The 25,603-nt window shown below is 35.8% G+C and overlaps 1 protein-coding gene and 1 pseudogene across 1 annotated transcript; both read left to right on the top strand.

The window, feature by feature from the left end:
• Positions 1-682: 682 nt before the first annotated feature.
• LOC131413472 (olfactory receptor 5V1-like) lies at positions 683-1,628 on the top strand (annotated as a pseudogene).
• An 18,508-nt stretch (positions 1,629-20,136) lies between these two features.
• LOC131413317 (olfactory receptor 12D3-like) lies at positions 20,137-21,093 on the top strand. Its single transcript, XM_058553884.1, has one exon. It carries the CDS (start codon positions 20,137-20,139, stop codon positions 21,091-21,093), a length of 957 nt encoding a protein of 318 aa, XP_058409867.1.
• The last annotated feature ends 4,510 nt before the right edge of the window (positions 21,094-25,603 follow it).

Genomic DNA, 25,603 nt, shown 5'->3' on the forward strand with positions numbered 1-25,603 from the left:
GTGCTTTCAGTAATCAGTTCCATTTATACCATTCTCTTCTCCAAGTCTTAGAGACATGGATTCTAAGAATCTGCTCCAGGACATGCTAGCTAATCTAAACTATTATTTATTTTATGAATTTTATCAAAGTTCATAGTATAATATTCTGGTACCACCTTGTTTTTTACATTTTCTGTTCCACTTTCATTATCTTAAAATATAACCTATGTTAAAACTATAAAAAGCAGTCTTCAAGAATGCAAAGAGAATGAGGAGGTATTACAAGGAGAGACTCAAACAACCCCACAACTCATATACAAATTGTCTGATGGATATTCACCAACCATCTCCAAAATACAGCAGGTGTGAGGCAAGCGGCCTGCCATTCCCCATCTATGTAAATAACTCTTATGCTGCATGTGGACTTTTAATATTTACTTTTTCCTGTAAATATGCTCTTAATGTTCTGAAAGAGATGTGTCCCATAGGAAATGTTTAAATATGTGTTTTTTTTTAATGTGATTATTGTTGCATACCACCATGATTTATCATGGATTCTAAATGCCCTAGTGTTTATCCTGATATAGATAATAATTATTTTATCTATAAAGCTATTTTTTCTTGTTTTGTAGATTACTGCTGTTGTGGCACATGAATACTGCAATTTGTACTGCTCCTTTCTCAATTCCCAAGAGGAAACATCATGGAAAGAAAAAACCAAACTCTGTCTGAATTCATTATCTTAGGATTCTCCAACCTAAATGATTTGCAATTTTTAATCTTCAGCATATTCCTTATGATCTATCTCTGTACCCTGGGAGGAAACATCTTCATTATTTTGGCGACATTGGCTGATACCCGACTGTATATACCTATGTATTTTTTTCTGAGGAATTTGGCCTTTCTTGATATCTGTTATACCACCACCAATGTCCCCAAATGATGGCTCATCTTCTATCAGAGAAGAAAAGCATTTCCTATGGGGGCTGCGTAACTCAACTTTTGGCATTCCTTTTCTTTGTGGGAGTAGAGTGTCTTTTGCTGGCAGCAATGGCATATGATCGTTACATTGCAATCTGCAAACCTCTAAGGTATTCAGTTATCATGAACAAGGCTGTATATGGCCAGTTAGCAGCCTCATGCTGGACTGGTGGTTTCCTCAACTCAGTGGTGCACACAGTACTGACATTCCGCCTGCCCTTCTGTGGCAACAATGAGATTAATTATTTCTTCTGTGATATCCCCCCTTTGCTGATCTTGTCTTGTGGGGACACTTCTGTCAATGAGTTGGTATTACTCTTCATTGGGGTCTTCATTGGATGGGTGCCTTTCCTGGGTATCATCCTTTCCTACCTTTATATCATCTCTACCATCTTGAGGATTCGCTCTTCAGAAGGGAGGCAAAAGGCCTTTTCTACATGTGCCTCCCACCTGGTCATTGTCCTTCTCTATTATGGCAGCTCCATCTTCACATATGTACGACCCATCTCATCTTACTCATTGGCAAAAGACCGGCTGATCTCGGTACTGTATAGTATTGTCACTCCCATGCTAAACCCCATAATTTACACTTTGAGAAACAAGGATATCAGAAAGGCCCTGAGAGCTATGAGAGAAAAGTAGCAGCCTTCAAATTTCATTTCCCTTGAAATGTAGGGTTTATTTTTCTATAATGATAATGTCAGAAAATTTTCTGTCTTACTGATGCAATCTGGTTACTTCTCGCTAACATTATTAATAAAACTCTAAGAATTAAAAGTTTGTATCAATGATAAAACAAATGGGGCAAAATGGTAAAAATAGATGAATCTAGGTAAAGAGTTAGTGGATGGTTTTTGTACTCATTCTTGAAACACTTCTGTATGTTCAAAACTATTTCTAAAAAAGTTTAAAAAGTTAATTTGAAGCTTATAAGCATAATTGAATATATGATATATTTGTCTCTATATGTTGCATGATTTTTGGTTATTTAACAGCCATGTCAAATATATTCTTCAGTTAATCTACGGTTCTTAAAATTTGCTTTTGTCTTATGGTAAACTATCCATTGGCTTGTGCTTCTGTTTCTTGTAACATTTCTCTAAAAGTTGTCTTCCTTTGTCATCTTCCTTCTTACATTTACTGTACTTTCAAAATCTTGAAACATTTTCTCCAAAGGAATTCAGAAATCCTTCTCCTTGTTTTTGTACACTGTCAATAAGTTTTTCTATTGATAATGACCAAATAATACTTATGTTATGCTGCCTTAATTTAGTTTCCATAAAATGATCAGTTCGTCTCAATTTTGGACATAACTATAATAAACATCCTAAATTCCACATTTTGCCTGAGGAATATGGGCTTTCATAGAAATGTGTAAATCATGATGAAATAGTTCTCTTAATTTCAGCTTTGAGGACATTTCAGATTTTTTGCTAGATGTGTGTAGAACAAAGTCTGATTTATCTTCATTTGGAGTCTCTACTCTTGTTTATATTCTTCACCTCTTTAAATATGTGAAATATATCCATCTTCTTTGAGGAGTCTTCTACAAATAACTCCACTTTACTTGTTCTGATGCTTCTGTGCTTCTTAAGATAGGACACATTTTTTTTTTTAAAGATTTTATTTATTTATTTGTTTTCCCCCCAAAGCCCCAGTAGATAGTTGTATGTCATAGCTGCACATCCTTCTAGTTGGTGTATGTGGGACGCGGCCTCAGCATGGCCGGAGAAGCGGTGTGTCCGTGCGCACCCTGGATCCGAACCCGGGCTGCCAGCAGCGCAGCTCGTGCCCTTAACCGCTATGCCATGGGGCCGGTCCAAGATAGGACACATTTTTATAAAAAACAGCCTTATATGAACAATAAAATTCAGAAGAATGAACACATCTTAAATTTTTAAGAGATATAAAATATTCGGTTCACACACTATTTAAATTTAGCACAGGGAACACAACATACTTTTATAAAAAAAGACAGATACATGACTTTTAATTCTATGTCATTTTCAGGTAAAAAGAATAGTGAGATTTAGAAGAAGACAAATAGGAGCGGTGAAAGGTAAAATGAACAAATTAGACAAAAGGGGGAGGGGAGAGAAGAAAAAAGAAACAGGAAAGAAGAGAGTAAGAGAGATGAAGGACAGGGAATAGGATCTAGAGGGATAAGAGTCCTATAGTCATCCAAGAAAAGGAGAGACAAAGAAAGACAAAAGAAAAAAAAAAGAACTAACTGAAAAGATAAACATGGAACTGATGTTGCCATAGCGCCTTTCTGCACAATTCCACAATTTGTCTCAGAATTGTCATCTCATTACTCTTACTCTCACTTAGCCATCCTAGCTTGAGCTCTTATTTCATTTTTTTTTTTTTTTTGGTAAGGAAGATCAGCCCTGAGCTAACATCCATGCTAATCCTCCTCTTTTTGCTGAGGAAGACCAGCTCTGAGCTAACATCTATTGCCAATCCTCCTCCTTTTTCTCCCCAAAGCCCCAGTAGATAGTTGTATGTCATAGTTGCACATCCTTCTAGTTGCTGTATGTGGGACACGGCCTCAGCATGGCCGGAGAAGCGGTGCATCGGTGCGCACCCGAACCCGGGCTGGCAGTAGCAGAGCACGCGCACTTAACCGCTAACCCATGGGGTCGGCCCCTCTTATTTCAATTTTAGATTACTTTTCTAGTATCTTAATGGCTTTTAGTGTTTCTGTTCTAACCTGATCTAATAGAGCCTGCACCACTTCTGGAGTAATCAACCTAAAATTCTGCCATCTCCACGAAGCATCCTCCATTATTCTAACTAGAAAGGTTCTTTTCTCTGAATTCATTTATCCCCACTCTTAAGAGAAGATTTCCTAGACAATTCAATCTAAAGTAGCATGCTCCTCTCTCCAGTTACTTTCTGCAACATCTCCATATTTATTTCCTCCATAGCACTTATCAGTGTCTTTAATCGTATCATTTATTCATTTGTTTATTTTTATATTGTTTTTCTTACTAGAATATAAACTACATTAAGGCAAAAATCTTCGTTAACTTGTTCACTGCTATATTCCCAGTGCTTAGAACAGTGTCTGATATATAATAGAGACTCTATAAACGTGTTTGAATCAATCAATCAATTAATTAATGCATATACCAGAGTATCATGGCATGTAGCACTGTGTTTTGTAAATTAGTATTTTTGTGTACCTGTCTTGTCTCCTAAACTAAAACCTTAAACTTCTACTAAATAGAAAGATTATGATATTTGCATTCTGCATATCATGATTGGCATGTTAAGCCCATTTATGGACCTTAAAATATGTTTTTTTAATAAATGAATGAAACGTACTTAATGGGAGGGAGTCTTGTTTGACTGGTGCTCAATAGGGTTAGGCAGAAGTAAAATTCTTTTGTCCTACCTTCTGTTCACTACTCCGGTATATTTTAGCTTCTTTGGTTGGTGTACTTTGTTCCCTAATTCCAGGTTCTTAGCTTGACCATCAAACCTTTCAAATATTGCTAATGTTGTACACACTGAGATTCTCCAGCCTTTACTTTATCTCTCATGCTCCAATCTCATAACTAAATGCTTATGACATTTTTTTCCACAAAATTTTTATATTTAGATTCTTATATATGTTCCTCAAAATCAGCTGACTTTTCATTTCTATTAATAGCATCATCCATAGGATTAAAACATTTCTCATTTTATTGATTCTTTCCTTTCCAGTATGTATGCAGTTGTGCAAGGGCAAAGTTATTAAGCTATTGGCTCAGTTGAAACACACTCTTCCATACTCTGGTTTGTGATACTGGAGCTGACATACTGCAAACTGTGTCTCCTTTGCAGGCTAGCTTACTTCTATGTTCCACCAATAGAGGACACTGGAGGGAGACAGGAAGGCAGGAAAACTGACAGAGGACTCCTTCGTTTCTGTTTGACATTGTTTTTGTCAGCATCATCCCATCAATGGCTTTTGACCACAGCAAGAGCTGTTGGATCTAGTTGTAGTTGGCTCTAGGAAAAAGTAAAAAAAATATCCACTCCCACAAATTCTATTCAACATTGTATGGAAGTTCTAGCCAGTGAAACAAGGCAAGAAAAAGAAATGAAACACACAGATGGAAAAACAAGTAAATTGTATTTATTCACAGGTATTACAATTGTGTATGTAGAAAAATCATAATAAATCAACAATAACAACAAAAAGTGATAACTAATAAGTGAACATAGCAAGATTGTAGAATACAGTCAATATACAAAATCTAAATGTATTTCTATACACTTGCTATGAAATATTGGGAAATAAAATAAAAACACAATTTCAGTTAAAATGCCATTCAAAATGTAAACTAGGAGAAGATACAACAAATTTTGTGTAAGACTACAATAGACGTCTCTACCTTTACACATCTCCTTAGAGTTAATTTTGTAATGTTTCAATATACAATGTAGAAAGCTTACATTTTTCCTTTAAGTCCATCACCCCTTAATCTTTTTTGTTATAGTTGTTTTATGTATTGCATCTACATACATTTTAAATCCTAAAAACTAACACTACTATTTTTTCATTAAAATGTATTATGTATTTTAAAGAATTAAGTGGAAAAACAGTTTTTAAAAAATCACTTTATTGAGGTTTGATTAACATGTAAAAAGAGGTATATATTTAACGTATATAACTTGATGAATTTGGGGGTAAGTATACACCTATGAATTCATCATTGCCATCAAAGTCTAGACATATCCATCATCTCCCAAAGTTTCCTTCCTCCTCCTTTATTATTATTTTTTGTTGTGTAATAAGAACACTTAACATAAGATTTACCCTCTTAACAAATTTTAAGTATAAAATACAATATTGCTAGTTATAGGCACTATGCTGTAAATTTCCAGAACTTATTAATCTTATATAACTAAAACTTTGTAACCTTTGACCATCACCTTCCCATTTCCCCCCTCCACCTAGCCCCTGGTAACCATCATTCTACTCGCTTCTTCTATGAGTTCTTCTATGACTTTGTAGATCACTTTGGGTAGTATGGACATTTTAATATTATTAATTCTTCCAAACCATGAACACAGGCTATCTTTCCGTTTATTTGTGTCTTTTATAATTTCTTTCCTCAATATCTTATAGTTTTAAATGTACATATCTTTCATCTCCTTGGTTAAATTTATTCCTATATGTTTTATTTTTTTATGGTGCTATAAATGGGATGGTTTTCTCAATTTCTTTTTCAGATAGTTCCTTGTTAGCTTATATAAACACAATTGATTTTTGTATGTTGATTTATTGAACTCATTTATTAGTTCTAAGAGTTTTTTTGGTGGCACCGTAGGGTTTTATATATATATATATAAAAATATATATGATCATGCCATTTGCAAAGAGACAATTTTATGTCTTCCTTATGATTCGGATGCCTTTGATTTCTTTTGCTTTCCTAAGTACTCTGGCTATACCTTCTAGTACTATGTGAAATAGAAGTGGAGAGTGAGCATTTTTTGCCTTGTTCTTAATCGTAGAGAAAAGGTTTCAACTTTTCACAGAAAAATAGTGTTTTATATTTACCTCATACTTACTATTTCTGTTGCCCTTCATTTCTTCCTAGAAGTTTGAGTTTCTATCTGGTAATATGTCCACTTAGCTTGAAGTACATCCTTCAGCATTTCCTTTATTGCAGTTCTTTTGGTGACAGATTCTATTAATTTTCTTTTGATTGAAAATGTTTCTATTTCACCTTTATTCTTGAAGAATATTTTGACTGGATAAAGAATTCTGAGTTCACAATTTTTTCTTTCAACATTTAAAAATTGAAATTCCATTGTGTTCTAGTCTCCATATTTTGTGATGCCAGGGCATCAGTTATTTAAACCATTCTTACCTTGTATGTATTATGCTATTTTCTCAAGTTTTCCTCAATGTTTTTTCTTTATCCCTTGTTTCAGCATTTTGGCTAAGATAAATGAATGTGCTTTTCCTTATATTTGTCATGCTTTGGATTTGCTACCTTTTTGAATCTGTAAATTTTTGTTTTCTGTGAACTTTCAGAAATGTTTAGCCGTTATTGTTTCAAATATTTTCTTCTGCCTCATCCTCTCTCTATTTTTCTTTTGGTGTTCCAATTATATATCTACTAAGAGTTTTGATATCATCCTCTTAGGTTCCTGACTCTATTCATCTTTTTAGTTCTTTTTTGTCCTTTCTTCAGATTAGATAATTTATATTTATCTATCTTCAATGTTCTCTTATTCGTACCTCTGTCATCTCAATTCTACTAAGTCCATCCAATTTTTTCAACTGTAGACATTGTTATTTTCATTACTAGAATTTCCTTTTTAAAAATAGCTTGTGTTTCTCTGCTGAGTTTTACTAGCTCTGAGTTTTTTGACAAGCATATTTTCATTTACCTCACTGGGCATATCTAAAATAGCTGACTTAATCATTGTCTGCAAATTCCACCGAGTTACCTTGAGTTGATTTCAGCTCATAATTTTTCTTTTGAAAATGAATCATATTTTCCTGGTTTTCTATGTAATATAATTTTAAATTGTACTGTGGGCATCGTGAATGTTACGTTATGGAGACTTTGGATTCTGTTATACTTTAGTAAGCATGTTTATATTTTAGCATTAGCCAGTGATTAATTTCGTGGGACTCCAACTGCAAACTTCATTTCTTGGGTGGGACTTCAATCTCATTTCAGTTCTTTTATTATAAGCTGAGCTACTTATAGTAACTCCCTTCCACATGTGGTTCATATGTCAGTCAGGACTTTGGGTAGAATTATCCAAAGAATTAGAGTTTCCTCTTTCTGACGCTCTTATATACTAGATTTCTCTCTTGATGTCCTATAATTGATATTGTCTTTTTTTTTTAATTTTTTGTTTATTGCAGTAACATTGGTTTATAACATTGTATAAATTTCAGGTGTACATCATTATACTTCTATTTCTGCATAGATGACATCATGTTCACCACCCAAATACTAACTACAACCCATCACCACACACTTGTGCCGAATTATCCCTTTCGCCCTCCTCCTTTCCCCTTCCCCTCAGGTAATGACCAATCCAATCGCTGTGTCTATGTGTTTGTTTCTTGTTGTTATTACCTACTACTTGATGAGGGAAATCATACGGTATTTGACCTTCTCCCTCTGATTTATTTCACTTTGCATGATACCCTCAATGTCCATCCATGTTGTCACAAATGGCTGGATTTCATCATTTCTTATGGCTGAGTAGTATTCCATCGTGTGTATATACCACATCTTCTTTATACATTCGTCCCTTGATGGGCACTTAGGTTGCTTCCAAGTCTTGGCTATTGTGAATAATGCTGCAATGAACACAGGGGTGCACGTATCTTTATGCATTGGTGTTTTCAAGTTCTTTGGATAAATACCCAGCAGTGGAATAGCTGGATCATATGGTAGTTCTATCCTTAATTTTTTGAGGAATCTCCATGCTGTTTTCCCTAGTGGCTGCACCAGTTTGCACTCCCACCAGCAGAGTGTGAGAGTTCCCTTCTCTCCACATCCTCTCCAACACATTTGTTTCCTGTCTTGATAATTATAGCTATTCTGACGGGCATGAGGTGATATCTCATTGTAGTTTTGATTTGCATTTCCCTGATAGTTAATGATTTTGAACATCTCTTCATGTGACTGTTGGCCATCTCTATATCTTCTTCAGAGAAATGTCGGTTCAGGTCTTTTGCCAATTTTTTAATTGGGTTGTTAGTTTTTTTGTTGTTGAGATGCATGAGTTCTTTATATAATTTGGAGATTAACCCCTTATCAGATGTATGGTTTGCAAATATCTTCTCCCAATGGTTAGATTGTCTTTTCATTTTGTTGGTGGTTTCCTTTGCTGTGCAGAAGCTTTGTAGTTTGATGTAGTCCCATTTGTTTATATTTTCTATTGTTTCTCTTGCCAGGGCAGACATGGTGCTTGAAAATATGTTGCTAAGACTGATGTCGAAGAGCGTACTGCCTATGTTTTCTTCTAGAAGTTGCATAGTTTCAGGTCTTACTTTCATGTCTTTAATCCATTTTGAGTTAATTTTTGTGTATGGTGTAAGATAAGGGTCTACTTTCATTTTTTTACATGTGGCTATCCAGTTTTCCCAACACCATCTGTTGAAGAGACTTTCTTTTCTCCATTGTATGTTCTTGGCTCCTTTGTTGAAGATTAGCTGTCCATACATGTGTGGGTTTATTTCTGGGGTTTCGATTCTGTTCCATTGATCTGTGTGTCTGTTTTTGTGCCAGTACCATGCTGTTTTGGTTACTATAGCTTTGTAGTATATTTTGAAATCAAGGAGTGTGATACCTCCAGGTTTGTTCTTTTTTCTCATGATTACTTTAGGTATTCGGGGTCTTTTGTTGTTCCATATAAATTTTAGGATTCTTTGTTCTATTTCTGTGAAAAATGTTGCTGGAACTTTGATAGGGATTGCATTGAATCTATAGATGGCTTTAGGAAGTATGGACATCTTAACTATGTTAATTCTTCCAATCCAAGAGCACGGAATATCTTTCCATTTCTTTGTGTCTTCCTCAATTTATTTCATCAATGGTTTATAGTTTTCGGTGTACAGATATGTCACCTCTTTGGTTAAGTTTATTCCTAGGTATTTTATTCTTTTTGTTGCAATTGTAATGGGATGGTATCCTTAATTTCTCTTTCTGCTACTTTGTTGTTAGTGTATAGAAATGCAACTGATATTTGTATGTTGATTTTACATCCTGCAACTTTACCGTATTCGTTTATTATTTCTAAAAGTTTTTTGGATGATTCTTTAGGGTTTTCTATATATAAAATCATGTCATCTGCAAATAGTGACAGTTTCACTTCTTCCTTTCCTATCTGGATCCATTTTATTTCTTTTTCTTGCCTGATTGCTCTGGCTAGGTCTTCTAGTACTTTGTTACATAGGAGTGGTGACAGTGGGCATCCTTGACTGGTTCCTGTTCTTGGAGGGATAGCTTTCATTTTTTCACCATTGAGGATGATATTAGCTGTGGGTTTTTCATATATGGCCTTTATTAAGTTGAGGTACTTTCCTTCTATACCCACTTTATTCAGAATTTTTATCATAAATGTATGCTGTATCTTGTCCAATGCTTTCTCCGCATCTATTGAGATGATCATGTGATTTTTATTCTTCATTTTACTAATGTGGTGTATTAAATTGATTGATTTGCGAATGATGAACCATCTCTGCATACCTGGAATAAATCTGACTTGATCATGGTGTATCATCTTTTTAACATAGTGTTGTATGCAATTTGCTAGTATTTTGTTCAGGATTTTTGCATCAATGTTCATCAGTGATATTGGCCTGTAATTTTCTTTTTTTGTGTTGTCCTTGTCTGGTTTTGGTATCAGGGTAATGTTGGCTTTGTAGAATGAGTTAGGAAGCTTTCCCCCCCTCCTCAATTTTTTTAGAAGAGTTTGAGAAGGATAGGTATTAAGTCTTCTTTGAATGTTTGTTAGAATTCACCAGGGAAGCCATCTGGTCCTGTACTTTTATTTTTGGGGAGGTTTGTGATTTATATTTCAATGTCCCTACTGGTGATTGGTCTATTCAAATTCTCTACTTCTCCTTGATCCAGTTTTGGAAGGTTGTATGATTCTAAGAATTTATCCATTTCTTCCAGATTGTCAAATTTGTTGGCATATAGCTTTTCATAGTAGTCTCTTATAATCTTCTGTATTTCTGAGGTGTCTGTTGTAATTTCTCCTCTTTCATTTCTGATTTTACTTATTTGTGCCTTCTCTCGATTTTGTTGGTGAGTCTAGCTAAAGGTTTGTTTATCTTTTCAAAGAACCAGCTCTTGGTTTTATTAATTTTTTCTATTTTTTTTTGGTCTCTATCTCATTTATTTCTGCTCTGATTTTTATTATTTCCCTTCTTCTACTGATTTTGGGCTTTGTTTGTTCTTCTTTTTCTAGTTCCTTTAGATGTATTGTTAGATTGTTTATTTGAGATTTTTCTTGTTTATTGAGATAGGCCTGTATTGCTATAAACTACCCTCTTTGAACTGCTTTTGCTGTATCCCATAAATTTTGGCATGTGATATTTTCAATTTCATTTGTCTCCAGGTATTTTTTGATTTCTTCTTTCATTTCTCCGTTGACCCAGTCGTTGTTCAGTAGCATTTTGTTTAATCTCCACGTATTTGTGGCTTTTCTGATTTTCTGTCTATAATTGATTTCTAGTTTCATACCGTTGTGGTCAGAAAAGATGCTTGGTATTATTTCTATCTTCTTAAATTTATGGAGACTTGTTTTGTGGCCTAATATGTGATCAATCCTGGAGAATGTTCTATGTGCATTTGAAAAGAACGTGTATTCTTCGGTTTTTGGATGGAATGCTCTGTATATATCTATTAGGTCCGTCTGTTCTATTGTGTCATTTAAGGCCAATGTTTCCTTATTGATCTTCTGTTTGGATGATCTATCTATTGGTGTAAGTGGAGTGTTAAACTCCCCTACTATTATTGTGTTACTGTCTATTTCTCTTTTTACGTCTGTTAATAATTGCTTTATATATTTATGTGCACCTACATTGGATGCGTAGACATTTACAAGTGTTATATCCTCTTGTTGGATTGTTCCCTTGATCATTATGTAATGCTCTTCTTTGTCTCTTTTTACAGTTTTTGTTTTAAAGTCTATTTTGTCTGATATGAGTACTGCTACCCCAGCTTTCTTTTCATTGCCATTTGCGTGGAGTATCTTTTTTCATCCCTTCACTTTCAGTTTGTGAGTGTCTTTAGGTCTGAAGTGTGTCTCTTGTATGCAGCATATGTATGGGTCTTGTTGTTTTATCCAATCAGCCACCCTATGCCTATTAATTGGAGCATTTAGTCCATTGACGTTAAAGTAGCTATTGATAAGCATTTACTTACTGCCATTTTTTAACTTTTTTTTTCTCAGTGTTTTAGTAGTCCTTCTCTGTTCCTTTCACCTTCTATACAGAATTCATGGTCTCTTTAGTTTGACCTCTGTCTGAAAACTCTACTCTTTAAATCTCCTCCTCCCTCATTTTATGTTTTTGATATCATATCTAAACTCTTTTGTGTGCATTTGTATCCCTTACCCTCTTATCATGGAAATAGATAATTTTTCCTATTTGCGGTCTTCTTTTTTCCCCTTAAATCAGTCCCTTTAACATTTCTTGTAGCACTGGTTTCTTGGTGACAATCTCCTTTAATTTTTGCTTCTCTGGGAGTTTTTTGATCTCTCTTTCCATTTTGAATGATAACCTTGCTGGGTAGAGTATTCTTGGCTGTAAGTTTTTTCCTTTTATCACTTTAAATATATCGTGCCATTCTCTTCTAGCCTGTAAGGTTTCTGCTGAGAAGTCAGCTGATAGCCTTATGGGGTTTCCTTTGTACGTAACTTGACATTCTCTTGCGGCTTTTAGGATTCTCTCTTTATCTTTAATTCTGGACATTTTGATTATGATGTGTCTTGGTGTGGGCCTCTTTGGGTTTATCTTGTTTGGGGCTCTCTGTGCTTCCTGTACCTGGATGTCTGTTTCCTTCCTTAGGTTAAGGAAGTTTTCATCTATTATTTCTTGAAATAGATTCTCTGACCCCTTGTCTCGCTCTTCTCCTTCCGGGACACCTATAACACGGATGTTAGTGCACTTGATGTTGTCCCAGAGGTCCCTTAGACTGCCTTCAGTCTTTTTAATTCTTTTCTCTTTTACCTGTTCACCTCGGGTAATTTCTTCTAGTCTTTTGTCCAGCTCACAGATCCGTTCTTCTGTATCCTCTACTCTGCTTTTGAGTCCCTCTAGTGAATTTTTAATTTCCAGTATTGTATTCTTCATTTCTGTTTGGTTCTTTTTTATATCTTCCATTTCTTTGTTGACGTTCTCACTGAGTTCATCTATTCTACTCCCCAGATCAGTGAGCATCTTTAACACTCTTTGTTTGAACTCTCTGTTGGGTAGGTTGCTCATTTCTGTTTCACTTAGTTCCTTTTCTATGGTTTTGTCCTGTTCCCTTACTTGGAATGTATTTTTTGCCTCCTCATTTTGTCTCTTTCCCTGTGCTTGTGTCTATGTATTATGTAGGTCAACTACGTCCCCTGCTCTTGGATAGGTGAACTTATGTAAGTGATGCCTTAGGAGGCTTGCAGTGTGCTTCCCTCAGTTCTCAATGTTCCAGGGGTGACCCCTATGTGGGCTATGTGGCCCGTCTGTTGTGGCCTGTTTGCTCTCCCTGTAGGCTCTCAGGCAGGCTGAGTTATGCTCCTGGCAAACTGTTGTAATGCTCAGCTGCTTGTAGTTGTTGTGGGCCCTTCAGTCTCTTTATCAGGTGTGGGGAGCCCCAGCACAGTTGGCTGCAAGTTCTAATAGCACATTTGTGTTGCAGTATTTCTTTTAAGTGAGCAGGCCCCCAGCATGGCAGGTTATTAGGCTCCGGGCCTTACAATTGCTGTAAGGCTCCCGCCTTTAGGTCTCTTGTCAGCTCTCTGAGGATTGCAGCTGGGTGGGGCTGGCCTCAGGCACAGGAGCACCCAATAGTTTCAGGCTTTGGAAGGTGGGGCAAACCCCCTATGTGGGTCTTTGAGAAGCACAAGTCTTCTGAAGCTGGAAAGCCCTGCCATCCACAGGTCCCCACACACAGTGAACACAGTCCTGCCCTGTGTGCATGCCCCGACCTCCTGAAGTGGACCCAGTCTCTCCACGGCAGGATCCCCACACACTCCACCACTGCCCTACACTCTCCACCCGCTCCTTGTGCACGCCCTGCCCCACTGAAGTTGGCTCAGTTGCTAGGCTGCAGAGAATCCAGTCACCAATCTATGCAGGCCCACAAGTTGCCTGAGGACAGTTGTTGGGTAGGACCAGTCTCTAGGGTGGGCTGCCTGCCCTGGCTGAGCTTGATTAAATCGGTGCTCTAGCGGGTGGGGCAGACCTGGGCTAGCAGGCCTGAGGGAGAACTCCAATGGCATCTGTGTCAGCACGCCCACACCAGGCCACAACAGTGGCTGCTACCAATGTCCCAGTCCCTGGAGAGGTTTCACTTCTCACCGAGATGCACTCAGGGCCTATCATGTGAGTCTTTTTTCACCAAAGTACTGTGTACCTTTCTTTCTGCTGATTTTCAGTTGGTTTCTGAAACAGGTGAGTTTGTGCGTGGGCCCTTTAAGAGCCCATTTTAATTTCTTTGTGAACCAGGTTTTCTGGGGTTACTCCCCAGTGTTTTAGTAGCAGGCAAAGTCAGATATTATGCCACTCCTCTTGATTGTGTTGGGTCCACAAAATGCCCAGAGCAGGGGTGCTCCTCGGCTCAGGGCCCCACTCCTCCAGGGAGGGCTGCGGACCTGTGGGCTGCTCCTGGGCGGCTGTGAAGTTCGCGGCTCATGAAAGCGGCGTTTTTTCTTTCCAGAAGGGAGTTTCTGCCTCTTCCACCTCAATTAGGATTGTCTTTTGTTGCAGGAGGTCCTCTTATCCAGCTTTCAGTTCTGTCTCAGTGGTAATTTTTCCATGAATAGTTGTAAATTGGCTGTGTCCGCGGGAGGTGGTGAGTTCAGAGTCTGCTTACACCGCCATCTTGACTTCTCTCCTAATTGATATTGCCTTAAACTCTATCCTTTTATTCTCCATGCGAGAAAGTTTGTGAGTTTTCTATCAAGTTTTAGTCAGTATGCAGTGTCAATAGTTTCCTCTCTTATTAGGAGCCATAAAAACTGGAAAGCCATCCAGTTCCCCCCCGCTTTTTTTTTCTAATCTTTGACTCCCCCTAAATCTGCCTGCTTTTAGATCATTGTCTAGAATGTTCAGTTTTTGTTTGATTTTGCGTTCAATCCCTCTACACGTAGGTGGTTCTGTTAGGTGTTTACTTGGCTATGTTAGCAGCAAAACTCCCACTCATATGGGATTTTGAAGGGGAATAAGCTAATTGTCAAAAACAAATTGTCTAAAAAACAATTTCCTGAAAACCATTTTATTGAATCTGATCCTGCAATTAATTGTATTATTCTGAAAAGTCTTTGACTTTTACTCTGAAATAACAAGGATAGTTTGAAAACAAAATTTTGGCAATAGTAAATTATAAAGTTCCTAATAAATTATAAAATTGATTTTACTGGTTTTTCATGAATTGACATAGAAACCAGGAAATACATCATTTCTCTATTCACATTTAGAAAGAGTGTTATCATAATAGTACAAATGACGACTTTAGATTTTTTGCATTATTTCCATAGACTCAAAGTCTTAATTCTGTTGCTTCTGCCAAGAGTCTCTCTAAACACTTAGTCCTTAAGTATAAGTTAAACAAATTCATCTGTACTGTTGATTCTTCCTTGTTTGATCATCATTTTCTCAAATCTCTCCCTTTCTTTATCCGTACAACTCAGTTTATAACTAATCATTTTTAGCTTCCATTATATTGCTCTAATTGATATCATTTTTTGCATTTACTAGATGTTAGGCTTCTCAAGAATAGGAACTGGGTCTTCTCTTTTTTTTATATTCTCATCACTCCTTTTTGCTCAGGACCAACAGAGGGCTCTGCCCAAAATTTATTACTGTTTTTTAAAAAAGCAATATAGTGGCCTTACAAGCACACCAAAGTGGAGAATAAATTGATACCTATGAGAAGAGAAATATGGAGAGAATAAGTCTTTGGAGGGAAAAATCCCAAGATATTAATGCCCAAGACACCACTGGAGAGATTTAAACAGGAATTATTCTGTTTGCTCTCTGGCCAGAATAAGAGATGAGATTTTCTGAGATTCATCTTACATTTAGATATAACCCGTTTGTAATAAAAATGGATATAAGAGGCTTTGAGCAGCCAGAAATTTCTCTAATAATTTTATCCAAGGAGACAACAAACACATCTGATCTTTGATTTTTGGATTTTATTTTGAACAAAAATTTATATTAATTATAAGGTATGCACAGGGAGAAGTGCAGGACAAATTGGCTGAGAGTAATAGGAAAAATTGATATTAAGTTAAGACAAACAATTTTCTGATGGAAAGGGGTTAAGATCACTGGAAGAGGTGAGTGAGAGTAACTGGTGAAACTCTTCAACTTAGGCTGTGAAAATTACAGAGTGGAACAACAGGTGAGTTCATGGCATAAGTCATTAGCTGGTAAAACTTTGAATTTCCTAATCTCTTTATGTATACATATTTTTGCTTTTTTTATTAGTGCTTGTTTCTTTCAAGGTAGACTTTGTGATCAAGTATGGTTGTATGTTTCAATTAAATATCTGAGTGTGTATGTCTGTTAGTGGTCTGTGTGTATATTACAAAGAGACAGAGAAAAGATAAAAGAAAGAAGAAAGTGAGAGAGAGAGAAAAGAATTAGATCCGTAGTGTGTTACATATCAAAATTAGTATTCATAAAGGTAGCCTATTCCAGTTCTAGTCTTAGACAATATGTTAGATTGCATCTAGGGTTAGATATTTACACAACTGTGCAGTAGTATTATTTTTAGTGGAAGAAGAATGGTGCTATTACCCAGGCAAAGGAAAATAATTTTTAGAACTGTAGTATACAGTATTTACTTATGTATTTTCACATAAGTATATCCGAAATCCTTGAAGTATGCACCACTTACAATGTCTTTCAATTATATGTATAATTCCTGAGACTAATCCTCTTCCCTCCACTACCAACAATTCCATTTAGAATATTTCTTCTATATCCATATCCATGGAATGCCGCTCCTAGACTTTTGTGTCCTTTCACGAATCATATAATTACTTAAATTTTAAATACTGTTTATTGATGCTGGTTAATTATTAAGAATCACTAGTGTCGTTGAGAGCAGTCCATGACAAAAATTAATTGCTAAAATAACTGGATTTATATGGATAAAAATTATTTACTTAATATACAAATATTCATTGTTCATTTTCTGTGTTGCCATGTACTCTGGTAAAAGTGAAGGAGTCTTTTGTCAGTTTAGCATCACATTAAGGGGTATATTGTAGATAGACTGTAGATTAGAGAGTTTAAAAAAAGACAAATCTGACCTCTTGAGGGTAGTTTTCATAGCTGACAAACACTGAATAGGTAATAACAATCCATTAGTTAATTCAGTAAATATAAAGACAGCACAAAAAAATGTTCCAGGCACATTTACATTGAAGAAAAAAGACATGTTTAATAAAATCCAATACACCAGATTAAGATAAATGCTATTGATAACAACATAACAGGAAAGGTTGAGGCAGTTTGCTTTTTTTTGTAATTCAATGTAGGGCAATCAGAGAAATCCACACTGAGGGGTGGCTTTAGGGCAAAGACCTGAAAGACATGTGGGAATTAGTTATGTGGGTTTACCAAGTGTAGCAGTGTTCCAGATAAGTGGAGAGCTGGTGCACAGACCTTGACATGAGAGTGTAATTGGTGCGTTCTAGGAAGAGTGTGGAGGTCAATGTGGCTGAGTAATCAAGGGGTAAGCGGAAGTAGATGCAGAAAGTAAATAGATGTTATTACATAGGATCTTGTAGGTTACTGTATTGACTTTGAATTTTTACTCTGGTTAAGATGGAAACCATTAGACAGTTTAGAGCCTTAGGCTTATATTTAACAGATTAATCCTGGATGCTATCTTGAAAATAGGTGTTGGACAAAACTAGAAACAACTTCATTCCAATAATCCAAATGAGTAATGATGGTGGCTTGCATAAACAGAATGGCATAGGAGATAGTAATAAATGGATTTTGCATCTATATTTATGAAACAAAGCAGTCTGCAGTTTTCCTTTCTGGTAAATCCTTTCTCAAGTGTTGGTATGAAGGTTATGCTAGTCTTATAAAAGAAGTTGAGAAGTATTCACTTTTTCTTTCTTCGGAAAAATTTCTGTAAACTGCTATTATTTCTTCCTTGACTGTTTGGTAGAATTCACCAATGAAATCTGGACTTGGTGTTTTATTTTGGGGAAGATTTTAAATAACACCTCCAGTTTCTATGTAGATGTAGAACTATTCAAAGTTTCTTTCTTTTACTATCAGTTTTTGTAATTTGCTTTGGGTTTGAAGTAATTTATAATTTAAATTGTCATCTAAATCATCAAATTCATTGACATAAAGTTGTTGATCATGATCTCTTATAATTTCTGACATTGGTAATATCTGTAGTGATATTACCTTTCAAATTAGTAATCTGAGTTCTCTAACAGTCTTGCTGGGGTTTATCACTTTCACTAATCTTTTCAAATAACTAAATTTGACTTTATTGACTTTTCTCTATTGAGCTTTGGTTTTCTATTTCAATGATTCATGTTATTATATTCATTATTTCCTTCCTTCTACTTTCTTTAGGTTTGAGTTGATGGTTTTATTCATTCATTCACTCATTAAGCTTCTTGAAAAGAAAGTTTAGGATATTGTTTTTCAATATTTATTCTTTTCTAATATATGAATTTAAGGCCAATTTTTTTCTCTCTTTATTCATTTAGCTGCATACCAAAAGTTTTGATATGTCTTATCTTCATTATTACTTAGTTAAAAATATTTTCTAATTTCTATTTCGATTTCTCTTTTGTCCACGAATTATTTAGGTGTGCATTGCTTAACTAGAAGCGTTTAGTGAGTTTCTAGATATCTCTTTCTTATTGTTTTCTAATTCCACCATAGTCAAAGGACATTCTTTGAAGGTCTCAATCTTTTGAAATTTTTGAAGCTTTTTTTTTTTTTAAGACTCAGCCTATGGTTGATTTTGTAAATGTTCAATGTGCACTTGCAAATAACATGAATTACTTGATTTTTTTTCTGTTCATGCATTGTATTTGCATAGTCTTAAAAGCCATAGTCATAATCATCATTGCATTGTATAGTCATTTTTCAGCGTTGTAGAGTCAATTTTTTCTTGTATGTACACAGACACTTACCCATTCTCACGTGCTTCATTTCTTTTTGCATTTCCATTCTTCTGCTTAGGATCTTTTCTTTCTGCCAAAAGAACTTCCTTTAATATATATTTTAGTGTAGTGAAGAATTCTCTCAGTTTGTATTTTGTGGGACTGTGAATTCTTTTCTTGATGGGTTAAGTATTCTATACATATATTAATCAAATTTTTAAATTGTGTTGTTCAGATTTTTATATCTTTCCTGACTTTTTGGCTCCTTCTTCTATCAAGTATAGAGAGACATATGTTAAAACTTCTTGTTATGATTGTGGATTTGACTATTTCTTCATTATTTTTGTCAATTTTTGAAGCTATTTTATTGGGAGCTTACATTGGACTCTGATTATTAGTAGGAGAATCTTAGTGTTAGTGGGTCAGGAGAGTGTATTAGGTAGTTTTTCTAATTCCTTGGTTCAAGGGCTCCCTCTTCTGTTGATAGAGTGGTGATTATTCTTCATTACAAACGACAAGGATTTTTTTGTTCTTACATTTACTATGACTTTTCTGTCTATCTCCCTCAGTGATTATGCTGTGCCTTATTCTATTTCTTTCCCCCTGTAGAAATTCCCGCTAACTGAGGGGCAGCCTCCTTCTGGGGCTAAAAATTTTAGAGTGTTTTCAAAGTTCTCCTGCTGGTAGGACTTCTCACTATTTCAAGTGTTTCTCAAGTACACCCATGGCCCCACTGCCATCCTGCAATCTTGTGACTACTGATGTTAAGTATGTTGTTTGTTATCCCTTCTACTTATATAATATTTGAAGTTTGTGAGTTTTATGTCTCTTAATTTTACTGAAGGTTTAGGTTTTCAGGAGGGATGTGTTAATCTCCTTTGGCTTTTATGCATCTTAGGAGAAGAGGGGAAATCCTCACTAGGCTACATCTGTGTTCCTGCCAGAACCTAGAATCGTAAGCTGAAGAACTTAGTCCCTTTGGTTGTATGTTTTAAATTTATCTAACCTCTAATTTTAATGTCATATGTGAGTTTATGGTCATGTCTTATGTTTCCTACTTTAAAAAATACCCTTTATCTGTAGCTGATTTGTTCGTAGTATGCTGCTCTTATTAGGCTAATGTCATTTTACCAATTCAGAGTTTATCAGGTATGTCAGTCTTCCTTAATTTTGTTGTAAGTAAATTTACTTTATCACTCTTAAATATTCTTCACATTGTAGCTTACCTCTAGGTTCCTCCAAATAGTAAACTTGCTTTACTTAACTCCCATAGTGTAAAATTAAAAATTCAGAAAAATTAACTCATTATTATTGTTACATTTACTCCCCAAAGCAATGGATAATGTCACTACAGTGAATGAGTTTCTTTTACTTGACCTGACCAGCGTTCAGGAGCAGCAGCCTTTCTTCTTTGTGATTTTCTTAATCATTTACCTGATAAACTTGGTTGGAAATGGAGCTATTTTAGTGATTGTTATTTTGGAATCCAAACTGCACTCCCCTATGTATTATTTCCTGGGAAACCTCGCTTGTCTTGACATTTGCTATTCTTCAGTGACATTGCCCAAGGTGCTTATAAACCTCCTCTCTACTCACAAGGCCCTATCTTTCCTAGGCTGTATCACTCAGCTGCACTTCTTCCACTTTCTGGGAAGCACAGAGTCCATCTTACTGGCTATCATGGCCTTTGATCGTTTTGTTGCCGTCTGCGACCCACTTCACTACACTCTCACCATGAACCGCCAGATGTGTACTCTCTTGGCAGCTGTGGGCTGGCTCACCAGCTTCTTTTATGCTCTGACGCATTCTGTCATGACTGCACGCCTGAACTTTTGCCACTTTCAAAAACTCAATCACTTCTTCTGTGACGTCAAGCCCCTCTTGGAATTGGCCTGTAGTAACACACTACTCAATCAATGGCTTCTTTCTGTTGTCACAGACAGCATATCTATGGGAGCTTTCTTCCTGACTCTTCTCTCCTACATCTATATCATTGGCTTCCTTTTGTTCAAGAATCAGTCCTGCAGAATACTCCACAAGGGTCTGTCCACTTGTGCCTCCCATTTGATGGTGGTATGTCTTTTCTATGGACCTGTGGGCTTCACATACATTCGTCCTGCCTCAGCTACCTCCATGATTCAGGACCGGATGGTGGCCATCATATACAATGCAGTCACCCCAGTGCTAAATCCACTGATATACACTCTTAGGAATAAAGAAATGATGTTGGCCCTGAAGAAAATATTTGGGAGGAAGTTGTTTAAAGACTACCAGCAGTGTCACTGGGACTAATGAGACTTATACCTGATTTCCATTAAGACTTTCATCCTTTCATTGTAATAAATGAATAGTCTACTTGATTTCTATTTTCTTCTCAGGAACTTGTAGCACCTGTAACTATGTTTTGCACTCACCTGTGCATAATTATTATTTGTTCAGTTTTTATTCATCCAGTCATTTATTTAAGAGATAGTCATTAAGCGTATATTATGTCAGGCAGTTTAATAGGTGCAGGAAACACAGGAGTGAGCAAAACAAATTCCACAATCTCATGAAACTTAAAGTTTAGTATGATAAAGGACACACAATAAACAAATTCATAAGTACACATGCAAGGGTAATTAAGTGCTATGGAGAACTAAAAGGAGGTAGAAAGGATAGGGAGGGATGAGAGTAGGTACCTACTATATAATAAAAAATGTATCTACTCTCTGGTCTGGGTCTCTGGCATAGAGCTTCTAAAACTCTTGGAATTTCCCAAGTGACAGAAGTGTCCTTGTTATTCACGAGCCAGTTGGATCACACCTGTGATTATGCTCATAAGGTGACTCATGGTAGGCCCCGTAGCTTCAGGATGGGGCAGGTTATGTTAAAAAGACACACCATGTGATTAGAGGTTTTGGGCTTTGAGTTATGGTGATATCAGTCTGACTTCTAAGAGAAGAGGGAGGCTGGAGATTGAGTTCAGCTACATGGCCAATGATTCAATCAAGCATATCTGTGTAATGTAGCCTCAATAAAAACTCTGGACATAAAGTGAGCTTCTTCATTTCCTGTGTGTTAAAGGGCTAGAAATGCCTATGAATTTACATTCCACTGGGGATAAACATTAACAAAAAACTGACAGGTATGGGAGTATAAATACTACAGCTTCCTTGGTCCCCATTTGGGGCAACTCTGAGATATGACCCTCACTGTCTCTAGAGGGCATTTGTAGGATCGAGCCAAAGTTATATTCCTCAAGACTTTGCTTTATATCACACCCTTGATTGGCCTATTTACCATTGCCACAAAAATATTAAAATACCTAGAAATAAATTTAACCAATGAGGTGAAAGACCTGTACACTGAAAACTATAAGACTTTGTTAAAAGAAATAGAAGAAAATACAAAGAAATGGAAATATATTCTGTGTTAACAGATTGAAAGAATTGACATAGTTAAAATGTTTGTATCGCCTAAAGCAATCTACAGATTCAATGCAATCTCTATCAGAATCTCAATGACATTTTTCATGAAAGTAGAACAAAGAATCCTAAAATTTATATGGGATGACAAAAGACACCAAATAACCAAAGCAATTCTGAGAAAAAGAACAAAGCTGAAGGTATCACATTCCTTGATTTCAAAATATACTACAAAGCTATAGTAATCAAAACAGCATGGTACTGGCAGAAAAACAGACACACAGATCAATGGAAGAGAAATGAGAGCCCATAAATAAACTCACACGTCTATGGACAGCTAATTTTTGACAAAGGAGCCAAGAACGTACAATAGAGAAAGGAAAATCTCTTCAATAAATGGTGTTGGGAAAACTGGATAGCCACATGCAAAAGAGTGAAAGTAGACCATTATCTTATACTATACACGAAAATTACCTCAGAATGGATTAAAGACTTGAATGTAATACCTGAAACCATAAAACTCCTGGAATAAAACATAGGCAGCATGCTGGTTGATGTCAGTCTTATGGGTATCTTTTTGAATGTATCTCCGTAGGCAAGGGAAACAAAAGGAAAAATAAACAAATGGGACTACATCAAACGAAAAAGCTTCTGTGTGGCAAAAGAAACCATCAACAAAATGAAAAGACAGCCTACCAATTGGGAGAAGATATTTGCAAGTCATATATCCCATAAAAGGCTAATATCCAAAATATTTAAAGAACTCATATAAATCAACAACAACAAAAAACAACTTGATCAAAAAATGGGCAGAGAATCCAAACAGATATTTTTCCGAAGAAGATATACAGATGGCCAACAGGCACAGGAAAGGATGTTCAACATCACTAATTATTAGGGAAAGGCAAATCAAAACCACAATGAGATATCACCTCACATCTGTCCGAATGGTTATTATTAAAAAGACAAGAAATTACAACTGTTAGAGATGGATGTGGAGGAACGGGAACCCCGTACACTGCTGGTAGGAATGTAAATTAGTGCAGCCACTATGGAAAACAGTATGGAAATTCCTCAAAAAATTAAAAATAGAACTATCATATGATCCCACTATTCCACTTCTGGGTATTTATCCTAAAAACACGAAAACACTAATCCAAAAAGATATATGCACCCTGTGTTCATTGCAGCATTATTCACAATAGCCAAAACTTGGAAACAACCTAAGTGCCCATCAATGAGTGAATGGATAAGGAAGACGTGGTATATACAATGGAATACTACTCAGCCATAAAAAGATGAAATCTTGCCATTTGCGACAACATGGATAGACTCTGAGGGTATTATGCTAAGCAATATAAGTCAGACGGAGAAAGACAAATACTATGTGATTTCACTTATATGTGGAAGATAAACAAACAAAGAAAAACATAGATACAGAGAACAGATTGATAGTTACCAGAGGGGAAGGGGGGTGAGGGGAGGGCAAAATTGGTAAAGGGACACGTGTACCGTGACAGATGGCAATTATACTTTTGGTGGTAAAAGCAATGTAGTCTATACTGAAGTCAAAATATGATGATGTACACTTGAAATTTATATAATGTTATAAACCAATGGTACCCCAATAAAAAAAAAGCAATATCTGTGAGGTGCAATAAAGCAAAGCACAATAAAACAATGTATGCCTGTATTTCCACTTCCCTTCTCATTCTTTGTGCTTTTAATGTCATGTGTTTAAGTACATGATACATTTAATAATTTTTCTTTAAAGAATGAATTACATTTTAAAGATATTAAAAATCAAAAAAAAGTCCTTTTACACTTACATATATATTCACCATTTCTGGCCCTCTTTATTTCTTCATGGAGGTACTGATTGTCATCTGGTATCATTTTACTTTTGTCTGAAGAATTTCCTTAAATATTTCTTGTAGTACAGTTCTGCTGGTAATGATTTATCTCAGGCTTTGTTGGCTTGAAAAATTCTTCATTTTGCCTTCATTTTTTAAAGATATTTTCTCTGGATATAGAATTCTAAGTTAACACAGTTTTCTTTCAGTGCTTTAAAGATATCACTCCATTATTTTCTGTCTTAAACAGTTTCTAATGAGAAGTATGATGTACTTCTTATCTTTATTCCTCTGTAATTATGGTGTTGATTTTTCTCTTGCTGATTTTAAGAGTTTTCTTTATTACTTGCTTATAGCAATTGGATTATTATGTGCATCGGAATGGTTTTGAATGTTCATTCTGTTTTATTTTAATTAAGCTTCTTGGATCTGTAGATTATATATTTTGAGAAATTCATAAAATTTCAACCATTATTTTTCAAACTTTTTTTTCTTCATCCACTTCTTCAGGGCTCCAATGTCATATATGTTAGGTCACTTATTATAACACACGTCACTAATGCTTTGTTCATTTTTTCTGAGGTTATATTTCTCTATGCTTCATTTTGGATAATTCCTGTATTTATGTTTTCAAGGTTACTGACCATTTACAGAGTAATTAATCTGTTATTTAGCCCAAGAAATGTGTTTTTCACTCTAGATTTTGTATTTTTCACTCCTACATTCCATTTATGTATTTTTTTTAAACTTCCATCTCTATCCATGTTCATGTTTCCCTCAAATTCTTGTGCTTGTTTTTGAGACACTATTTTCTTATTTGTTATGGTAGGTCCAGAACAGCTTTTATTCTAGAGTTAAGTTAAGTCCACTACTAAGATAACATTCTTCTAAGGACTTTACCTGAAGCCCTGTATATTATAAAGTATTTCCATTCAGGCTGGTGGAACATGAGGTAAACTAAGCCCTGTGAGTTGTTTGCTCTATTGTTTTTTATTGTTCCCATCCTTGGTTTCAGGTAGTTTCCTGTCATACATAAAGAGATCAACATTCAGCCAAAGATTCAAAGTAACTTCTCTGCAAAAATACAGTTCTCTTTCTGTACTGCGACCTCCCCTTTGGTACTCTATTCTTCAAATTTTGGCTGCTTTGCCCTGCTCTAACTCTTATCTCTTCCTTCTCAAATGAGTGAGTCATCTGGACCCTGATTGGTTCCTCCTCCATACACCAGGACCTGGTCACTACCTCTGGGCAGCTAGAGCAATCATTGGGCTCACCTTACTTGTTTCTCTTCTCTCATGGGTCTTATGCAGTGTTTTAAAAGCATTCTTTCATATATTTTGTCCAGTTTTTTAGATGTGTGATTGGAAGAGAAAATCTGTCCCTTGTTACTTCATTATGGCAAGAAATGAAACACAAAAAGCATTACTTTTAAAGTGTTGAAGGATGAAGATCTTTTTACTCTTTTTTGTGGATGAACATAGACACTTTCTAGTACCAATGACATGATTGTGATATAATCCAAATCACGAGCTCTGATGTGAT

This window comes from Diceros bicornis, chromosome 14 (assembly GCF_020826845.1).
Source record: "Diceros bicornis minor isolate mBicDic1 chromosome 14, mDicBic1.mat.cur, whole genome shotgun sequence".
Lineage (NCBI taxonomy): Eukaryota > Metazoa > Chordata > Mammalia > Perissodactyla > Rhinocerotidae > Diceros > Diceros bicornis.